Genomic DNA, 20,073 nt, shown 5'->3' on the forward strand with positions numbered 1-20,073 from the left:
GGATTCTCCAGGCAAAAATACTGAAGTGGGTAGCCAATCCCTTCTCCAGGGGATCTCCCTGACCCAGGGATCGAACCCAGGTCTCCTACATTGCAGGTGGGCTCTTTACCGTCTGAGCCACCAGGGAAGCCCACAGCTTCACTGGCATTCCCTCTAATGGTCTTTAGTGCTCTGTTTTATTAACTGCCTTTGTAGCGTATTTCACTCTGTTGTTCCATAAATACCTTAGGCTCACTATGCTGAAACTTGAGGTCATCATTTACTTCCCAAACCAAGCATTCAACTTGACTTCATCATTTCTGTTTGGGGTTTTGTCATTTTATCCAGATATTCTGACTGTGAATCTCCGTTTTCACTTTTCTGTTTCTCAAAGTTTGGGAATTTTTAATCTCTGAAATAGTTCTCAGATATATCTTCTCTTCCACTTTACATTTCTCTTATTTAGAATCTCATTATCTCTTACTGGTATTATTTCAGTAACCTAATAAGACTTCCTGCCTCCTGCCTTCTAATTCTAGGTAATTTATCTTATACACTGTTAATAGATGACTTTTTAAAGAGTAAGACTTCCATCCTGCCACACCATGTACTTAAGCTTCAGTGGCTGTTGAATCATTCACTAAAGCCCTCAAGCTTTTCAAATGAAGAGTCCCAATCCATTTAACCAATCCCAAAATAAATTTAGTAGGTTGCTACTAGCACTCTCAAAAAAAAGTCATCAGCATATATGACATCTTTTCATATTTTATGACATTTGTTCCAGTGTACATATGTTTATATATATAAATACAAATATATATACATACACTGACATGTTTATGTATTGAGTCATGATGTAAAACATTCCTTAACGTGGGTCTCGTCAAATAAGTTTGAAAACATTGTTCTACAGTGTAGCTTCAGCCTAAATAACTTTAGTCATACTCTTTCCAGTTTTTTCTTCTAGCCAGATCAGAGCACTCCTGTCACAATGCTGAATCGTTCCCAGCTTTGCTCAAGGTTCATTTCACATGTCATCTACCCTGATGTTTTTTCTCATTTCCCTGTTCCAGCCCCAAACACAGAAAACCTGGATATGATCTTTCCTTTTTTCTCTATATCCTGTAGCATTTTGGTTTTCTTATGGCACATTTCACACAGCACATTTTTATTTGTTGTTTGTAGACTACAGATCCCTTGTGGACATAGATTTATATACCTTTTTATTTTCATTTTAGTATAGTCCATTTAGAAGATAATTTTAAACTTTATTTAATGAAATATAACACTTCATAAAAAATGAGTGTACCTTATAACAGTAAGATTTTCTGTTTTAAAAAGTGCCATTTGTTGTAAAAATTCTAGAAATAACTAAGTGAATAGCTTAGTTAGAAATAGCTAAGTGAAGAACTTATAATGCAAAAATAAATATTTGAGGGCTTAATATATATTTGCTAGATATTAAGTACTTAAATTTATTATTTCATCTAATTCTCACAGTTAAATAAGCAGGGTGACAATATACAGGCTTGATGTACTCCTTTCCCTATTTGGAACCAGTTGGTTGTTCAATGACCAATTCTAACTGTTGCTTCTGGACCTCCATACAGATTTCTTAAGAGGCAGGTCAGGTAGTCTGGTATTCCGATCTCTTTGAAAAACTTCCACAGTTACATTGTGATCCACACAGTCAAAGGTTTTGGCATATTCAATAAAGCAGAAGTAGATGTTTTTCTGGAGCTCTCTTCTTTCTTGATTATCCAGTGGATGTTGCCAATTTGATCTCTGGTTCCTCTGCCTTTTCTAAATCCAGCTTTAACATCTGGAAGTTCACAGTTCACATACTATTGAAACCTGGCATGGAGAATTTTGAGCATTACTTTGCTCGCATGTTAGATGAGTGCAATTGTACAGTAGTTTGAACATTCTTTGGCATTGCCTTTCTTTTGGATTAGAATGAACACTGACCTTTTCCAGTCCTGTGGCCACTGCTGAGTTTTCCAAATTTGCTGGCATATTGAGTGCAGCACTTTCACAGCATCATCTTTTAGGATTTGAAATAGCTCAACTGGAATTCCATCACCTATACTGGCTTTGTTCATAGTGATGCTTCCCAAGGCCCATTTGACTTCACATTCCAGGATGTCTGGCTCTAGGTGAGTGATCACACCATCATGGTTATCTGGGTCATGAAGATCATTTTTGTATAGTTCTTCTGTGTGTTCTTACCACCTCTTCTTAATATCTTCTGTTTCTGTTAGGTCCATACCATTTTTGTCTTTTATTGAGCCCATCGTTGCATGAAATGTTCCCTTGGTAGTTCTAATTTTCTTGAAGAGATCTCTAGTCTTTCCCATTCTATTGTTTTCCTCTATTTCTTTGCACTGATCACTGAGGAAGGCTTTCTTATCTCTCCTTGCTATTCTTTGGAACTCTGCATTCAAATGGGTATACCTTTCCTTTTCTCCTTTACCTTTCACTTCTCTTCTTTTTTCAGCTATTTGTAAGGCCTCCTCCAACAGCCATTTTGCTTTTTTGCATTTTTTTTCTTGGGGATGGTCTTGATCCCTGTCTCCTGTACAGTGTCACGAACCTCCGTCCGTAGTTCATCAGGCACTCTGGCTATCAGATCTAGACCCTTAAATCTATTTCTCACTTCCACTGTATAATCATAAGGGACTTGATTTAGGTCATACCTGAGTGGTCTAGTGGTTTTCCCTATTTTCTTCAATTTCTGTCTGAATTTGGCAATAAGGAGTTTCTGGTCTGAGCTACAGTCAGCTCCCATTCTTGTTTTTGCTGACTGTATAGAGCTTCTCCATCTTTGGCTGCAAAGAATATAATCACTCTGATTTTGGTGTTGGCCAGCTGGTGATGTCCATGTGTAGAGTCTTCTCTTATGTTGTTGGAAGAGGGGGTTTGTTATGACCAGTGCGTTCTCTTGGCAAAACTCTTATTAGCCTTTGCCCTGCTTCATTCTGTACTCCAAGGCCAAATTTGCTGGTAACTTCAGGTGTTTCTTGACTTCGTGCTTTTGCATGCCAGTCCCCTATAATGAAAAGGGCATCTTTTTGGGGGTGTTAGTTCGAAAAGGTCTTGTAGGTCTTCATAGAACCATTCAACTTCAGCTTCTTCAGCGTTACTGGTTGGGGCATAGACTTGGATTACCATGATATTGAATGGTTTGCCTTGGAAACGAACAGAGATCATTCTGTCATTTTTGAGATTGCATCCCAGTACTGCATTTCGGACTCTTGTTGACTATGATGGCTACTCCATTTCTTCTAAGGGGTTCTTGCCAACAGTGGTAGATATAATGGTCATCTGCATTAAATTCACCCATTCCAGTCCATTTTAAGTTGCTTATTCCTAAAGTGTCGACTTTCACTCTTGCCATCTCCTGTTTGACCACTTCCAATTTGCCTTGATTCATGGACCTAACATTCCAGATTCCTCTGATATTGCTCTTTACAGCATCAGACCTTGCTTCTATCACCAGTCACACCCACAACTGGGTGTTGCTTTTGCTTTGGCTCCATCCCTTCATTCTTTCTGGAGTTATTTCTCCACTGATCTCCAGTAGCATATTGGGCACCTATCAACCTGGGGAGTTCATCTTTCAGTGTCCTATCTTTTTGCCTTTTCATACTGTTCATGGGGTTCTCAAGGCAAGAATACTGAAGTGGTTTGCCATTCCCTTCTCCAGTAGACCACATTTTCTCAGAACTCTCCACCATGATCTGTCTGTCTTGGGTGGCCCTACACAGCATGCCTCATAGTTTCATTGAATTAGATAAGGCTGTGGTCCATGTGATTAGATTGATTAGTTTTCTGTGATTGTGGTTTCACTGTGTCTGCCCTCTGATGCCGTCTCTCACCACCTACTGTCTTACTGGGGTTTCTCTTACCTTGGACGTGGGGTATCTCCTCACAGCCGCAGCTACTGACCTTGGACGTAGGGTATCTCCTCTTGTCTGCTCGCCTGGTAGATTTATTCCTAAGTATTTTATTCTTTTCATTGCAGTGGTAAATGGAATTGTTTCCTTAATTTCTCTGTTTTCTCATTATTATTGTATAGGAATATGAGGGATTTCTGTGTGTTAATTTTATATTCTGCAACTTTACTATATGCATTGATTAGGTCTAGTAATTTTCTGGTGGTGACTTTAGGGTCTTCTACATAAAGGATCATGCCATTTGCAAACAGTGAGAGTTTTACTACTTCTTTCCAATCTGGATTCCTTTTATTTCTTTTTCTTCTCTGATTGCTGTGGCTAAAAGTTCCAAAACTATGTTGAATAGTAGTGGTGAGAGTGGGCACCCTTGTCTTGTTCCTGACTTGAGGGGAAATGCTTTCAATTTTTCACCATTGAGGATAATGTTTGCTGTGAGTTTGTCATATATAGCTTTTATTATGTTGAGGTATGTTCCTTCTGTTCTTGCTTTTTGGAGAGTTTTTATCATAAATGGATGTTGAATTTTGTCAAAGGCTTTGTCTGTATCTATTGAGATAATCATATGGCTTTTATTTTTCAATTTGTTAATGTGGTATAGTACATTCATTTATTTGTGGATATTGAAGAATCCTTGCATCCCTGGGATAAAGCCCACTTGGTCATGGTATATGATCTTTTTAATATGTTGTTGGATTCTGATTGCTAGAATTTTGTTAAGGATTTTTGCATCTATGTTCATCAGTGATATTGGCCTGTAGTTTTCTTTTTTTCGTGGCATCTTTGTCTGGTTTTGGTATTAGGGTGATGGTGGCCTCATAGAATGAGTTTGGCAGTTTACCTTCCTCTGCAATTTTTGGAAGAGTTTGAGTAGGATAGGTGTTAGCGCTTCTTTAAATTTTTGGTAGAATTCACTTGTGAAGCAGAAGGGCTTTCTTATTCAAAGATTATAGCTATTCATATTATATAGAAACTGAAAGTGAAGTCGCTCAGTCATGTCCGACTCTTTGCAACCCCATGGACTGTAGCCTACCAGGCTTCTCTGTCCGTGGGATTTTCCAGGCAAGAATACTGGAGTGGGCTGCCATTTCCTTCTCCAGGAGATCTTCCCGACCCAGGGATTGAACCCTAGTCTCCTGCATTGTAGGCAGACGCTTTGCCGTCTGAGCCACTAGGGAAGTCCCATATTGTATAGATTTCATGTTAATACTTCAGTGGTTTCATTTTTTTAATTAAAATAGTATTTTATATTATTCAATGATTATATACTTAGTATAAAACAATTTTGATGAATGGAAATTTTTAAACAGTAAAATGAAATCTTCCATAGTCTCACATTCTAAGAGAGTGTTAAAAGTGGTGTTGTATATCCTTCTAGGATTTTTTCTTTGCATGTAGTATTATAATTTGGGGGTCATGGGGCCATATTTTATGATTCTGTATTATCATATTTGGGCTTCCCTGGTGGCTCAGCCTTTGACTGTGTTGATCACAATAAACTGTGGAAAATTCTGAAAGAGATGGGAATACCAGACCACCTGACCTGTCTCTTGAGAAACCTGTATGCAAGTCAGGAAGCAACAGTTAGAATTGGACATGGAACAACAGACTGGTTCCAAATAGGAAAAGGAGTACGTCAAGGCTGTGTATTGTCAACCTGCTTATTTAACTTCTATGCAGAGTACATCATAAGAAACGCTGGGCTGGATGAAGCATCAGCCAGAGTCCAGATTGCCAGGAGAAATATCAATAACCTCAGATATGTAGATGACACCACCGTTATGACAAAGTGAAGAAGAACTAAAGGGCCTCTTGATGAAAATGAAAGAGGAGAGTGAAAGAGTTGGCTTAAAGGTCAACATTCAGAAAACTAAGATCATGGCATCTGATCCCATCACATCATGGCAAACAGATGGGGAAACAGTGGCTGATTTTATTTTTCTGGGCTCCAAAATCACCGCAGATGGTGATTGCAGCCATGAAATTACAAGAGGCTTACTCCTTGTAAGGAAAGTTATGACCAACCTAGACAGCATATTGAAAAGCAGAGACATTACTTTGCCAACAAAAGTCCATCTAGTCAAGGCTATGGTTTTTGCAGTGGTCATGTATGGATGTGAGAGTTGGACTGTAAAGAAAACTGAGCGCCAAAGAATTGATGCTTTTGAACTGTGGTGTTGGAGAAGACTCTTGAGAGTCCCTTGGACTGCAAGGAGATCCAACCAGTCCATCCTAAAGGAAACCAGTCCTGGGTGTTCATTGGAAGGACTGATGTTGAAGCTGAAACGCCAATACTTCGGTCACCTCATGCGAAGAGCTGACTCATTTGAGAAGACCCTGATGCTCGGAGGGATTGGGGGCAGGAGGAGAAGGGGACGACAAAAAATGAGATGGTTGGATGGCATCACCGACTCAACGGACATGGGTTTGGGTGAACTCTGGGAGTTGGTGATGGATAGGGAGGCCTGGTGTGCCGCGGTTCATGGGATCACAAAGAGTCAGACACGACTGAGCGACTGGACTGAACTGGTGGCCCAGTGGTAAAGAATCCACCTGTAATGCAGATAACATGGGTTCAATCCCTGAGTCAGGAAGATCCCTTGGAGAAGAAAGTAACAACACAAACCAGTATTCTTGCCTGGGAAATCCATGGACAGAGGTGCCTGGTGGGTACAGTTCATGGGTTCACAAAAGAGTAGGACACAACTTCACAACTAAATAACAAAACATCATAATATTTGGTGATTTCCATCCTTATTGTTGGGCATTAAATTGATTTCCACTTTTTTGTGGTAATCTTCTATGGACACTCATAGATACTCCCCCCTCACTTATCTATTTAGATGAATTCCTAGAAGTAGATTCCTGGGCCTCGCTTATCTATTTAGATAAATTCCTATTAATGAGTTTCCTGGGCCATTAAATAGTATGTATATTGCTAATTTTGATCCACATTTTTTTTTTTTCCAAAATCATATTATACTGTCATGTTTTTCTCTAGGCTTCAACCATGCTTGCCTCTTTACTAGCCTTCAAACGCTCTAGCTCTTTTCTGCCTCAGGGCCTTTATATTAATACATGCTCTTCTTTCTACCTGGAAGGCTCTTACCTCCCTCCACTTTTTACTTAGGCAGTTCCAACCCAGTCACTCAAGGTTCATCTTTAAAGTGTCAGGACCTCAGAGAAAGCTTCTCTGATCCACTAGGGAATAACCCACATTATTCCCTTTATAGCAGTGTGTTTCTTTTCTTCATTGCTTAATTTCTAATTTCAGGATTTCATAATGTAATATCTGCCTTCTCCACTAGACAAATCCCATGAGGGCACGAATCTTTTCAGTTCGGTTCACTGTTGTATACCCAGCACCTAGCAGCTAGGTGCTCAATGAGCATTTTGTTTTATTTATTTTTAAATTGAAGGATAATTGCTTTACAGAATCAGTGAGTATTTTTGGAATAAAATTATGTTGCCATGTTACTCATTAGATAAAGAGAACCAATATATATTCTTATGAAATATGACTTTTGGTTGTTTTTTTTTGCATTTAAATTAAGATGGCAGGGATTTAACTTGATTTTTCCCAGTTAGCCATTTGTCCCATATCCTACCATTATTCTGTAATTCAGTCTTTTCTGACTTTAAAGTGTTATAGTTGGTTATAATAAATTCTCAAACCTCTTTCTGGACTTCCTTTTCGGGTACATTGCTTTGTCAACCTAGGTACCATGACATGCTATTTTAATCATTTTTGCTGTATAGTATATAATTACTTGATAGGCAGATTCTACTGCATTAACTTTTGTTTCTATCCTGTATTCTCTCAGATAAAATTTTGACTATCTTGCTAAGTTCCAAAGAAGAAAACTCTATTGTAATTTTATTGAATGTATAAAGTAATATTTAGTATTGCCATCAACAAACATTCTTTGTTCTATCCTTTTCAATATTTTACCATTCATTGATCCTGAAAATTACTAAATTTTATTCTTAGGATTTTTTTTTTTAATTGCTGTCAGGATAAAATGTTTTTTCTTACTATATCGTATATGTGTTAATTGATGATATAGTAAAAAAAACTAATTTGGGGTTTTGTATTATTATTTGTTTTGTACTTTTCTCATAAGTTTTCAGTTCTTTTAGGTTTTTAAGATAAACTAATAACAACTTGTCACAAACCACTTTTAGTATGTTTATTCCAGGATGGAAATATTTCAAAGCTCTCATATTGTTCTAGATTACATTTGTAGTTTGAGATTAGGCATAAATATCTTATTTGCTTGTACTGTCCACAGTTACAGTTTTAAAATTGAGTACAAGTGGAAATGTAGTTAACAGTTTAGGTTGCTTTAGAAAATGAATTAAAATTGTGATTTTTTTTCCTGTTAAACCTTTCGTAAAGGATATTGTAAATCAGACTTGACAAAACTGTCTTAGTTCTAAAATGTTGTTTTCCCTGTTTAGGAAGTAGTTCTAAAAGATGGAAGAATTGAAAGATTAAAGTTGGAACTTGAAAGAAAAGATGCTGAAATCCAGAAGCTGAAAAATGTGATTGCTCAGTGGGAGGTTTGTATATATTTAGTGTTGTAAGCTAAAAAATTCTATAAATTTGTACATTTTCTGTTTTTATTATATGCAAATATGTTTAATATTTGATAGAAATACTATCTGCTATTTAGGTTTTTAGCTCATTGATTATATATAATCTGAATGATAATATATTTTTATCATAGTAAAATAGGTATAACATTAAAATTGCCATTTTGACCATTTTTAAGCATATAATTCAGTGGCAGCAAGTGTTGTATAACCATCACCACTATCTGTTTCCAGAACATTTTCATCATCCCAAACAGAAACTCTGTACCCATTGAACTCCCTATTTTTCCTTGTACTGCAGTCCTTGACCTCTAATCTCTGTGCATTTGCCTGTTCTAGGTACTTCATATAAGTGGAATCATGATATTTGTCCTTTTGTGGTCTGTCTGTCTTCACTTGCCATAATGTTTTCAACATGTATATCCATGTTATACTATATATCAGAACTTCATTCGTTTTTCTGGCTGAATAATACTTCACTGTGTGTTTATACCACTCTTTTTTATTCATCTGTTGATGGACACTCATATTGTTTCCACCTTTTGGCTATTGTGAATAATATAGCCATGAACATTGATACTAAGTATCTGAGTCCTTGCTTTCCTTTCTTTTGGTATATAGAATTGTTGAATCATATGGTAATTCTGTGTTTAACTTTAAAAAAATTTTTAAATGTTTTTAATTGGATTATAATTGCTTTACAATGTTGTGTTAGTTTCTGCTGTGCAACAGTGTGAATCAGCTATATGTATACATACATACCCTCCCTCTTAAGCATGCCTCCATCCCACCCTTCTTGGTCATCACAGAGCACTACGCTGTGCTCCCTACGCTAAGTAACAGCTTCCCACTAGCTATCTGTTTTACACAAGATAGTGTATATAATGTCAGTGCTACTCTCTCAATTCATGTGGTAATTCTGTTTAACTTTTTAAGGAACCATCAGACTTTTCCGTAGCAGTTGCACCATGTTACTTTTCCCCCAGCAATGCATAAGGTTACCAGTTTCTTCATACCCTCACCAACACATATTATTTATACAGTTTATTTTAACCACAGAACTAGTACTCTTCTCCTTTCTCAGGCTTTAAAAAAAAATCTCTTATTCATCTCAAGTAGAATTCTTTTTTTGAACTAATATTTCTTCACTCAACAATTATTTGTTGAATGCCTATAATATACCAGGTGCTTTTCTGGGCCTTGTATGAAGAAAAAAATGTCAGGTTCCAGCTCTGACGGTTCTTACATTTCCCTTCCTTTTATACTCGTGCCTTTAAGAATCATTCCTGTTAAAAACCCTCCTGAACTTCACCCACTTCTCCCTTTTCTTGTCATTTATATTTTATTTTGCTTTTGTTGAGCACTTACCAGGAGTTAGACACAGTGAGTGCAAATGAATTAGTAAGAAGTTCATAGTCTAATGGAGAAGATAAATCATGTAAATAAATTTGAAGTACAATGCAGAATTTGTGACAGATTTGACAGAGTGTTCTAGAAACAGGAATGAATCTGTTGCTGCTATTGAAAATTGCTAAGGATTTCACCCAAAAAAGAGATTGTTTTCCCACACTGAACATTGCATAAAAGGAACAGAATGGGAGGAAATGCATTGTTGCTGATATTTAGAGAAATGGGAAGTTGTAGGAGAGATTAGAGATGTTAGTTGAGGTAAGAATATGAAGGTATTTGCATTTGAGACAAGGAGAGGGCAGTAAAGGTTTTAGAAGGAAAGTGACCTAAGAGTTGTTTTGTGGAAGGTAATGCACATAGCTGAGGCCTGGAATAAAGACAAATCTGGTAACATAATTAACAGGTATTGAGTGTTAAGAGGAAGAACACATTTTTAACTGGTTTGGGAAATGGGAACTAACAGATTGTGTTTAGACATGTTGAGTTTGAAATGGCTGTGGATGTGGGCATAGATGTTCAGGATGTTGAACATCTGTGTTGGACACTGTGGAGTCACAACATATGTGTATTTACTTTGTGTTCTCTTTCATGAAGTTAAAAGTGCTAATGAGGACATTATATTCCATATGTTCTTTGTTATAAATTGCATAGTACTAGGATTTTATACTTTTAGGTTTTCACAGATATTAATACATTTCCTGTTCAGGATTATATTTGCAAAACTATGTTATTTTTATGAGCAATATAAAGAATTTTCATGGATTATTTTGATCATTTACAGTCTTTCCTTTATGAACTGGCTTTAGACCTTGAAGAGTAACTAAAGATATGCCTCCCTATATACACTGATCTGAACCTTGGACAAAGGCTTGAGCTTAAGAAACAGTTTGATAATATATTAACATTGATTGAAGCCCTGAGAGTGAGAATTTCATAATGGATACAGTACTATATTCCCAGTAGATATATTTCTGTATTCATAATGAGTATAGTTGTAATTGACTGTATGTTTTCCCCTTCATATTTTTGTCTCCCTCCTTGTCTCCCTCCTTCATTTCTTAGCTTCTCAAAAGTCCAAAAGTCCTACTACCTTTGATGTTCACTATGCTTGCTTCTTCCATTCAGTGTGCTGTCTGCAGTATCGCTGACTTACATTATTGCTTTATCCTCACCAATTTACTGGACATAATATTTAGTAAAAGTCATCTGCTGGACTTAATTTAAAATACATCAGATTTGTTTTATAAGGAAGATTTTTTAATCTGGTAACTTCTGTACATATCTGTGTACATGTTGAGAGAAGAAATGAGAAGTTTCTTATATTAATCTATATTGTTTGACCTCCTCTATTTCTATAATTATTAAATATATTGTTTTCTCTAATGTATTAATTTATTAAATATTTATAAATAGTTCAGTTTGTGCTATATGTTGAATAAAGGTACTATAGGGGGAAAATTCTCTGGAATCTTGATGTTAATGTGGGAATACAATTCCTAAATTGTTTATAATGTATAACTGTGTCATTTGTGTAGTTTGAAAAGAAATTAAGCCATTTTTTAAAAGTTGAAAATAACTGAAAGATATTTCAGTAGATTACTCATTTCAGCCCAAAATTATTTTAACAGTATTTAGTTAATGAAATAACAAAAGATTAGTAAAGCCTTAATTGATCAAATATAGAACTGTACTGTACAGTAACCACTACATGTGTTATAAAATTAATATGCTACATGAATTTTAAATAAAAATAAAATTTTTAATTTGTATAAGTAAAGGTTAAATCAATTAAAAATTTAATAAAACTGAAAACAATTAAAAGTAATTTTCTCAGTAACACTGGCTACGTTTCTAGTAGTTAGTAGTCACATATTGAACAGTGGCAGTTATAGAAAAGAACAGAGAGTTCTAGTATAGTACTGTATAGAACTGTGCATCATTTTTCTTTTTGTTTTCATGTAATTATTTTGAATTGTATAAGGATTTTATTCAAGGAAGAAAAATGACTCTTCAGAAAAATTTAGTTTTATTCTCTTTTCTCCACTTTTATCCTACTCTATTTATTCAGTCACCTATAATATTGATATATATATTATTATACTGGGGATTTAAATAATATTTTTAAATACATTTTCCTTCATCTTGGTTCTTTCAGAAGTAATTTATGTCTTTGAGCAAGTCTAGAATTCATAGCTCCATAAATTGGTAATAAGGCATTTATCACATGATATACTTTTTAAAAAATTAAATCTTTTTATTTGATTATTAGGCAAAGTATAAAGAAGTAAAGGCAAGAAATGCACAGTTATTGAAAATGCTTCAGGAAGGTGAAAGTAAGTGATTTCTGTTTTTAGAATTAATCTTAAAAATATTTGAAGATAACTTTCCAAGATATATGATTTATTAACTCAACAAAATAAAAAGGTTTCCCAAAGTGGTACAAACTGGATTATTCTTGATAATTTTATGATTACAAGTCTCTCTTACAGCACCTTAGTATTATACAAGTTTACAACTATTGAGGTAAGAAACTCTTGAAATTTCAGTTCTTATAAATTATTGGACTACATTTAGAGGGAAAACAGGAATAACATTTTCTTAAGATTCTATTTCTTAATAGAGGAGAAGGCCTATCATCATTTCAGCTTCTCCTTCTCCCCTGTCTCCCTGCCCCAACTCTTCATATTTTAGTGGCCACTCTAAACTTTTGCCTATAGATCACGAGTAGGAAGCCAAGGAACTCAATCAAAAATGACTAGAGATAATAACATTAGTAAAGTTGATGTTATATGAAACTCCCCAAATCAGCTGCATTTCTGAATATGTATACCAAATAGCATTGATCTTGAAAGCTCTGTGAAAAATTTACATTAAGAATAAGTGTGTATTAAATTTGTAAAAGAAAATGATGAACCATATAAGACATAAAGACATGAATAGATGAGAAAATGTTTTATATAGATGAAATTAAGTATAACAATTTCCCTTGTTTACAAATGTTAATGAAATCCCAAATATAGCTCCTGTGAGTACTGTATAGCACTTAAGAAATTAAGAGTTTATGAAGCACACCTTAAAAGATAAGTAAACAAGATACCTAAAATTGTTTCAGATATGAAGATATTGGGAGTGGAATTGTCCAACCAAAATTTAAACTATATTAAATAGCAGTTATTAAAACAATATGAGTAAAAACCAGAAATCCTGTCCAATTGAATAGAATAGATAGTCTTAAAGTAGAGTCAAACATTTTTTAAAATTTTACTATTTTTATAATGTAACTTAACTGTTACACAGCTTAACTATGATAAAATAGAAGTTAAATAATAATGGGAAATGACATTATTTGAACAGTTAGATATCAACATCCTGAGATGAATTTAGATTTATGCATATCACTGAGCTCCATGTGGATCATTTAATGAATAACGGTATGAAAAAAAAATAATGTTTACAAGATACATTTCTAATTGAAGAAATTAAGGATATCATTGAATACTGGATGTATGATTTTTAAATATGTAAAAATAAAGTAATATTCCTTAGGGAAACAATTGTGAAAAGTGAGAAAGTTAACTGATAAAAACTTACTCTCAAAAATAGACTAAAATGGCTACCATAAGTAATATCGGTGTCCATACTCCATACTATAAGTTGTCCAAGTAGAATAATTTTATATAGAACTATTACATGAAAAATACAGTACGTTAGAGTATAGACATTAGCATTTATAATATAAATGTAAATATAGTCAGTTCTATTATAATAACAATATGTGTTCCTAAAAATCACTAACCTTTACAAAATCATACAGTTAAAGACCACAGAATTTATACAAAAAATGGAATTAGCATACAACATTTAAAGGTTTCATCAATGACACATGAAAAAAATTGGGAACTTAATTAAAAAGGTAACAGTTTTATTCATGTTAAAATGGTTAAACACATAAATACTATAATAAATATGGCACTTTACTTTGAAGACAACCTGAAGTTTACTGTAGAAGTTGGTTTCAGAAGGGTTGCAGCTTGTGTTTGTTATTATTAAGTGATGGAATGATGGAAAGTAGTGTGGTTCTTGACATAGTGAACTGAAATAGCTGATAATTAATTTCAGGTGTGTGCATGGCTGCAGTTTTCTGTGTTCATGAAATTGTGCTTAAAACAAGTATACAGTTCATGTTATGTTCAAGTTGTTCTCTGTATCAGTCTCTTTGAAACACAAAAAAGCATTACAGAAAAACTAGTTAAAATATGACATAATTGTTAAAAATCACTTATTTCTCAATGAGTGTGCTTAATTCTGAGGATGAAGGAGTAGAAGGTATAATTTGTAAAAGTTCCCAGTTTGAGTCTTGAGAGACTGTGATTTGTTTCTTGATACAGCATCTCACCTTAGTGCATATCAAACTGGGAAAAATTTGAATGACAGTGTTACATTGGAAGAGCTGTGGTGATAGAGATTTCTTGCTTTCTTAAAGAGGGAAAAACCTTTAGACAAGTGCATAGTTCTGAAACTAAAGATGTTACATGATTAACTGTGCTCATATGAGCTACATTTATTTGATAGTTCTTTAATGGTATGAATTGAGCTTCCCAGGTGGCTCAGAGGTTAAAGCGTCTGCCTGCAATGCGGGAGACTCAGGTTCAATCCCTGGGTTAGGAAGATCCCCTGGAGAAGGAAATGGCAACCCACTCCAGTATTCTTGCCTGGAGAATCCCGTGGATGGAGGAGCCTGGTAGGCTACAGTTCACGGGGTTGCAGAGTCAGACACGACTGAGCGACTTCACTCACTTCACATTAATAGTATGAAAAGTCAGATGAAAATAATTTTTGTGGGCCTTAGAGTATGCACAATTGACAATTTTAACAACAACCAAAAAACACAGTATGTTTTTCAAATCTTTGACTAGTCTAGGTATTTAAAGTTTTTTTTCCCTATGTGAAATGTTTTATTTACTCTGTCCTTATCCTTTTTAGTATAGATGGAAAAAATTAATCTTTTATCATAGCTGTACAATTAATATTTTACCACCACAGAAAATGTAAATTTTCCAATGAAAACTGTTGTGGTGATGATAATGATCAGAATTTACCAGTGGAAATAAAGAGGTATATATAGGTTCAGGAATACAGTCATTAAGTATGAGGACAATTTAATCTTTGCCTGACTGTACTGCTGTCTTGGTTCACCAAAAGTATTATTAAAGTATCTGAGTGATTGAAAAGATTATACTGCTGTTTTTCCTTTTTTGTCAGTGAAAGATAAAGCAGAAATACTTCTTCAAGTTGATGAATCACAAAGTATCAAGAATGAGCTAACAGTACAGGTAAGGAAAACTATTTATTCTTTTGTCCTGAATTAGGAAACTTGACTAAACAAAAAGACAGCCCTTCAGTACTGCAAAAAAAATGTTTTAAACTATACTTCATTATCACTGTGCTGTGCTGTAGCAAATGAATGAAGATTCTGTTTACTGTGCTAAGAGAGGTATATATGTCCTAAAGAATAGGGGAAGATAAGGTTCTATTTTAGTTGATGTGGACTATGAATATAGAGACAGAAAGGGCAGATAGAATTTACCATGTTCATGTACTTGATTTTCTCCCCTTCTCATCCTTATCCTGTGATCTTGTCTTAGAACAGTGAACTTGTCCTGCCTATCTTTATAATATACAATTGAGCAAAATGCCTAATTGAAATTGTATGTGGGGAGAGAGGTTCTCTTCTGATGCTCCTTAATCTAGTAGTCAAAAATCATCATTGCGAATAAGTGTTAAGAAATAGAGTATTGATCAAAAAAGTCTCTTTTAATTGAATATTTGGTTATAGGTAACTTCACTTCATGCTGCATTAGAACAAGAAAGATCTAAAGTGAAAGTGTTACAAGCAGAATTAGCCAAATATCAGGTATGCTTTTATAAGTGTTTTCATCACAAATAATACATTTAGAAAAGATACATACATGTGAGGATAAATGTACTGTTTTATTCTTAGGCCACAGTTTACTCACCAAATTTGTTATTGGTTATGTAGTTTACATATTAGAAAATGTTAATTCTAGATATTGGTATATACAGCAGTAACTAAAGTAATTCAGCATGGTCTTTGGTGCTACATAGATGATGTGGTGTACGTGCCAGTGCATCCTATTGAGGGAAGGTATATAATAATGTTCATCCCATTACATTGTAAGTTTGATCATGTGGGTACAGCAATATCTTTTAGATATCTTATGATAAAGATATCTTCCCCCTTTGTAATCAATAAATAATATGTGATATTATAGTTTGAGATTGTGTGAGTATTCTTTTCTTTTTACTCAGTGGTTTTAGCACCCATTGATGATATTTGTAACAGTTATTATTTTGGTAGTTACAAAAGAGTGATTTTTCTAATTCTGTCATTTCTTCTGCATTTACAAGCTGGCATTGAGTATTTTTTTCTGGATGAAGCCATAAATAATGTTATGGCTTTCTTTCAGTATATGTGTACATGTGTGAATAAATACAAACACATATATATTTGTGTATACATATGTATGTGTGTCTATGTCATGATATAAAATGAGTTAATTAGTGTGGAGTCATAGTCAAAAAAGTTTGGAAGCCACTACTGGTGGACTAGAGAACATAAAAGTTGGTTAGCTCCAGCTTTTGACATCTCATCAGTCCAGGAAGGAAGATTCCCTTTGTCTGGGAAGCTCTGAAAAGGATTGTTGAATTATTATTATTTTTTAAAAAACTCTTGTTTAGAAGTGAAGTAAGAGTTTTAAGCTGTATAACATTGGTTAATATGTATAGTGAGTATCTACCTTGTAGAAAGTTTTTTAGTAACTTTATTTTTTATTTCCCTGCTGTCACGAAATAAATCTTGTTTTTAATACCTGTCATTATACATCTCAAGTTTTACATAACCTTTTCAGATTTTTTCCTCTGGATAAATCTTTTCAAAACTTTTATTTGTTCAGGAGTGAATAATAGCATTATTTGATTTTTTTTTTTTTAAGGAAGGTTGGTATAGATATGTTTTTGAAATCTGAGAGGGAAGTTATAGGCAGAAAAAGGATGGAACAAAGAGAAGCTGCCAACATTATTAAATGGGTCTGGGTTCCTTGTGCCCCTCATATAACCACCACTCTGAGAAATGTACTTTCACAGGCAAGTCATTCCCAAATTTGGCTGATCATCAGAATCTCTTGGGAACTTTTTGAATTACAGATTGTTCAGCCCACTCCTAATTATCATAAATAAATAGGTTGGGACAAAGTCTGGGCATCAGAATTTTAAAAATATTACTACTTAGGTGATTCACTAGGTACTTTTGCCATAGTTTATAAAAATGAAAAATTATTAAATTATTATAAATACCTTATACCATTAGTGTTAGTCACTCAGTCCTGTCTGATTCTTTGTGAGCCCATGGACTGTAGCCTGCCAGGCTCCTCTGTCCATGGAATTCTCCAGGCAAGAATACTAGAGTGGGTAGCTATTCCCTTCTCTAGGGGGTCTTCCCAACCCAGGGATCAAACCCAGATCTCCCACATTCAGGCAGATTCTTTACCGACTGAGCCACCAGGGAAGCCCCCATCAAACCATTATTTATGGTTAAAATGGAGGGTAGAATAGTTATGGATGATTAAATTTTCTTTTTTGTACCTTTGTGCTTTTCATATTTTTAAAATAAGTATTTGCTTTTTGAATCAGAGTAAGGCAGAAAATGTTACATTAAAAGTAATTAATGAAAGATTACTTTCTGTCTTTTAAGCTAGAACAAAATCAGATTTCTAATGCTGTTTTATATGAACAGAACTATACAACACTTGAATTTGAAATTGAATTACCCAAAGGGATAAGGATGCAATTCCCCAAATTTGCTGATCATATGGAGCAAGTTATTTTAGCATTGATCAAAATTTTTATTTTTTAAAAAGATCTGGGACAGTGCAGATGAACTCTAAAAAATAAGACACTGGTAATCATAGTAAATCCAGACTAATTCAAATAGATAGCTGTTTTCTACAGCCTACTTTAACCATTGATAAAAGCCATGTAAAAATAATTTAGTTGTATGTTAATTCAAATTTGCAACAAACTCAAAAAGAAGTTCCTTCCTTTTCATAGTCAAAAATGCCTTTGATCTCATTTATTCTTAAAAGGAAAATTCCCTCCAAAATGTTACTTTCTAAATAATTTACCCTATTTCTTTTTGCAGGGTGGCAGAAAAGGGAAAAGAAACTCTGAATCCGACCAGTGTAGGTGATTCCATTAGCCTTTGAGGTCAACACAAAAGGAAAACTTTCAGGGTTTTGCAAAAATGTATATATTTAATGCTGTGCAACTGCTGAACTATGCAGTTTTTGTTGAAGAAATTTCAAATGATTAGCTCACTAACAGTCTATAATTTTATGTCCTTTTGGCTTAAAGTGAAAAGAATAAAAATAGAATTCCAGGAGAACTCACTGATTATTGTATACTATTCATACTTCTTATCACTTTAGTTTTTCATCAGTCAATAAAATTAACTTACTCTTCCATTAATATGTTTGGTTTTTTAAATTTCAGAAACAATGTGAAAGTGTGGTTTTTGTTCATAGCACAATCAGTTACTTGGATTTAAGCTCACTGAATATTTACTTGTCCATCCTGAACCTTATAGGACATACAGTATATTGCCAAATGGCCTATGTTCAGGCAAAACAGAAGACATATTAGAGTGTGATTTCACGTTGTTTGGAAATTGAGAAAACTTGCATGAGATGGTTTTTGGAGGGTAGATACCTTTTCTGTAAATTTTTTGAGAAGCATCCCAGGCAGAAGCAGCAAAATCTGGGCAGAAATATTAGTAAAGAATAGTCTGACTTGAGGACCAAAATGTGACACACCGAGAATAGGAAGAGTGTTGACTAGGGGGGAGTGAAGATAGACTTTTCATTGGTATAATTAATTAGTAGTTTATGGGATTGAATTTTTTTTAGTGTAGTCAGTGAAATACAAATATGATTCATTAAAATACAGAGAGTTTTTTTGTTTTATAACAAAGATAAACACGTAAATACTGGTACTGGCCTCCAAAACCAGCATTATAAGAAAGACTCCTTTCATGACAGTCTTCAGGAAAAATACTTTATGTCATCATTACTTACATGTCTGGCTTCTTCCATCAGGTTACATGAAAGTGCAAAGAACTGTGACTTACTATTCTCAATGTTTAGGTCTCTATGTGGCACAAAGTAGGTGTTAAATAATTATTTGTTTAATTAATTGATAAAGTAGTAAAGATTTTAAAGATAATTTCCCTCTAATTTACCTTTGATTAAGAGTAGGTACCATCAGAACCTAATTAATTAATTATATTTGGTAATCCATGATACCGTACTTTTCTACCCAGTGATGAACAAAATCAAATTTCTCATGTTGACTTGTATAAACAAGCTATTCAATAGAACTTGAATAGTTTCAATTATAATTGAATTACCAGCACCCATCATATTATCATCTGCTTTTGATTATCTACCTGTACACTATCCGTTTGGTACATTATCTAACATCTAGCACAGTGCTTGGCACATATTTCAATAAACATGCCATTTTCTACTAGTGTGAATATCAGGCTTCACCGGTGGCTCAACAGTAAAGAATCCGCCTGCAACACAAGAGATGCGGGTTCAGTCCCTGGGTTAGGAAGATGCCCTGGAGAAAGAAATGGCAACCCACTCCAGTATTCTTACCTGGAAGATTCCATGGTCAGAGGAGCCTGGCTACCATCCATGCATTTGCAAAGAGTCGGACATGACTTGGTGACTAAATGAGGACAACTAGTATGTATATAGTTTAAAATCACCTAGGCACATAGAAAATTTCATTGATTATTCTCTTTTGCCTTGAATATTCTCAGGAGTACTGCATTCATGACTTTTTTTTTTTCCCCTGAATTTTTTTTCCTTGATTTATGTATCCACTCCTATGGATAATCTATTACTTCCAGGCCAGTGTCTAAACAGAGAAAGCTTTCTCTATTAAGAGATAGAAAAGACAGTCAGTGATCGGTTTTTGAATTCTTCTGTTTGATTTCTTAGGCATTCTCTGTTATTAAATACCATTCCTCAGATTCTTTTCTGTTTCCTGAATG

At 34.4% G+C, this 20,073-nt stretch overlaps 1 protein-coding gene across 2 annotated transcripts in view; it reads left to right on the plus strand.

Moving 5' to 3' along the window:
• Window positions 1-18,478, plus strand: part of LOC120860295 (G kinase-anchoring protein 1-like) — a 60,830-nt gene extending 42,352 nt beyond the window's left edge. For both annotated transcript variants that reach the window (XM_040236069.1, XM_040236070.1), the window contains 5 exons: window positions 8,394-8,495; window positions 12,208-12,271; window positions 15,201-15,271; window positions 15,775-15,852; window positions 18,157-18,478. In XM_040236069.1, coding sequence (XP_040092003.1) covers window positions 8,394-8,495; window positions 12,208-12,271; window positions 15,201-15,271; window positions 15,775-15,852; window positions 18,157-18,204 — 363 coding nt within the window. In that variant the 3' untranslated portion in view covers window positions 18,205-18,478. The remainder of the gene's footprint in view (window positions 1-8,393; window positions 8,496-12,207; window positions 12,272-15,200; window positions 15,272-15,774; window positions 15,853-18,156) is intronic.
• Window positions 18,479-20,073: the final 1,595 nt, after the last annotated feature.

The sequence above is a fragment of the Oryx dammah genome, unplaced genomic scaffold, assembly GCF_014754425.2.
Source record: "Oryx dammah isolate SB20612 unplaced genomic scaffold, SCBI_Odam_1.1 HiC_scaffold_11056, whole genome shotgun sequence".
Lineage (NCBI taxonomy): Eukaryota > Metazoa > Chordata > Mammalia > Artiodactyla > Bovidae > Oryx > Oryx dammah.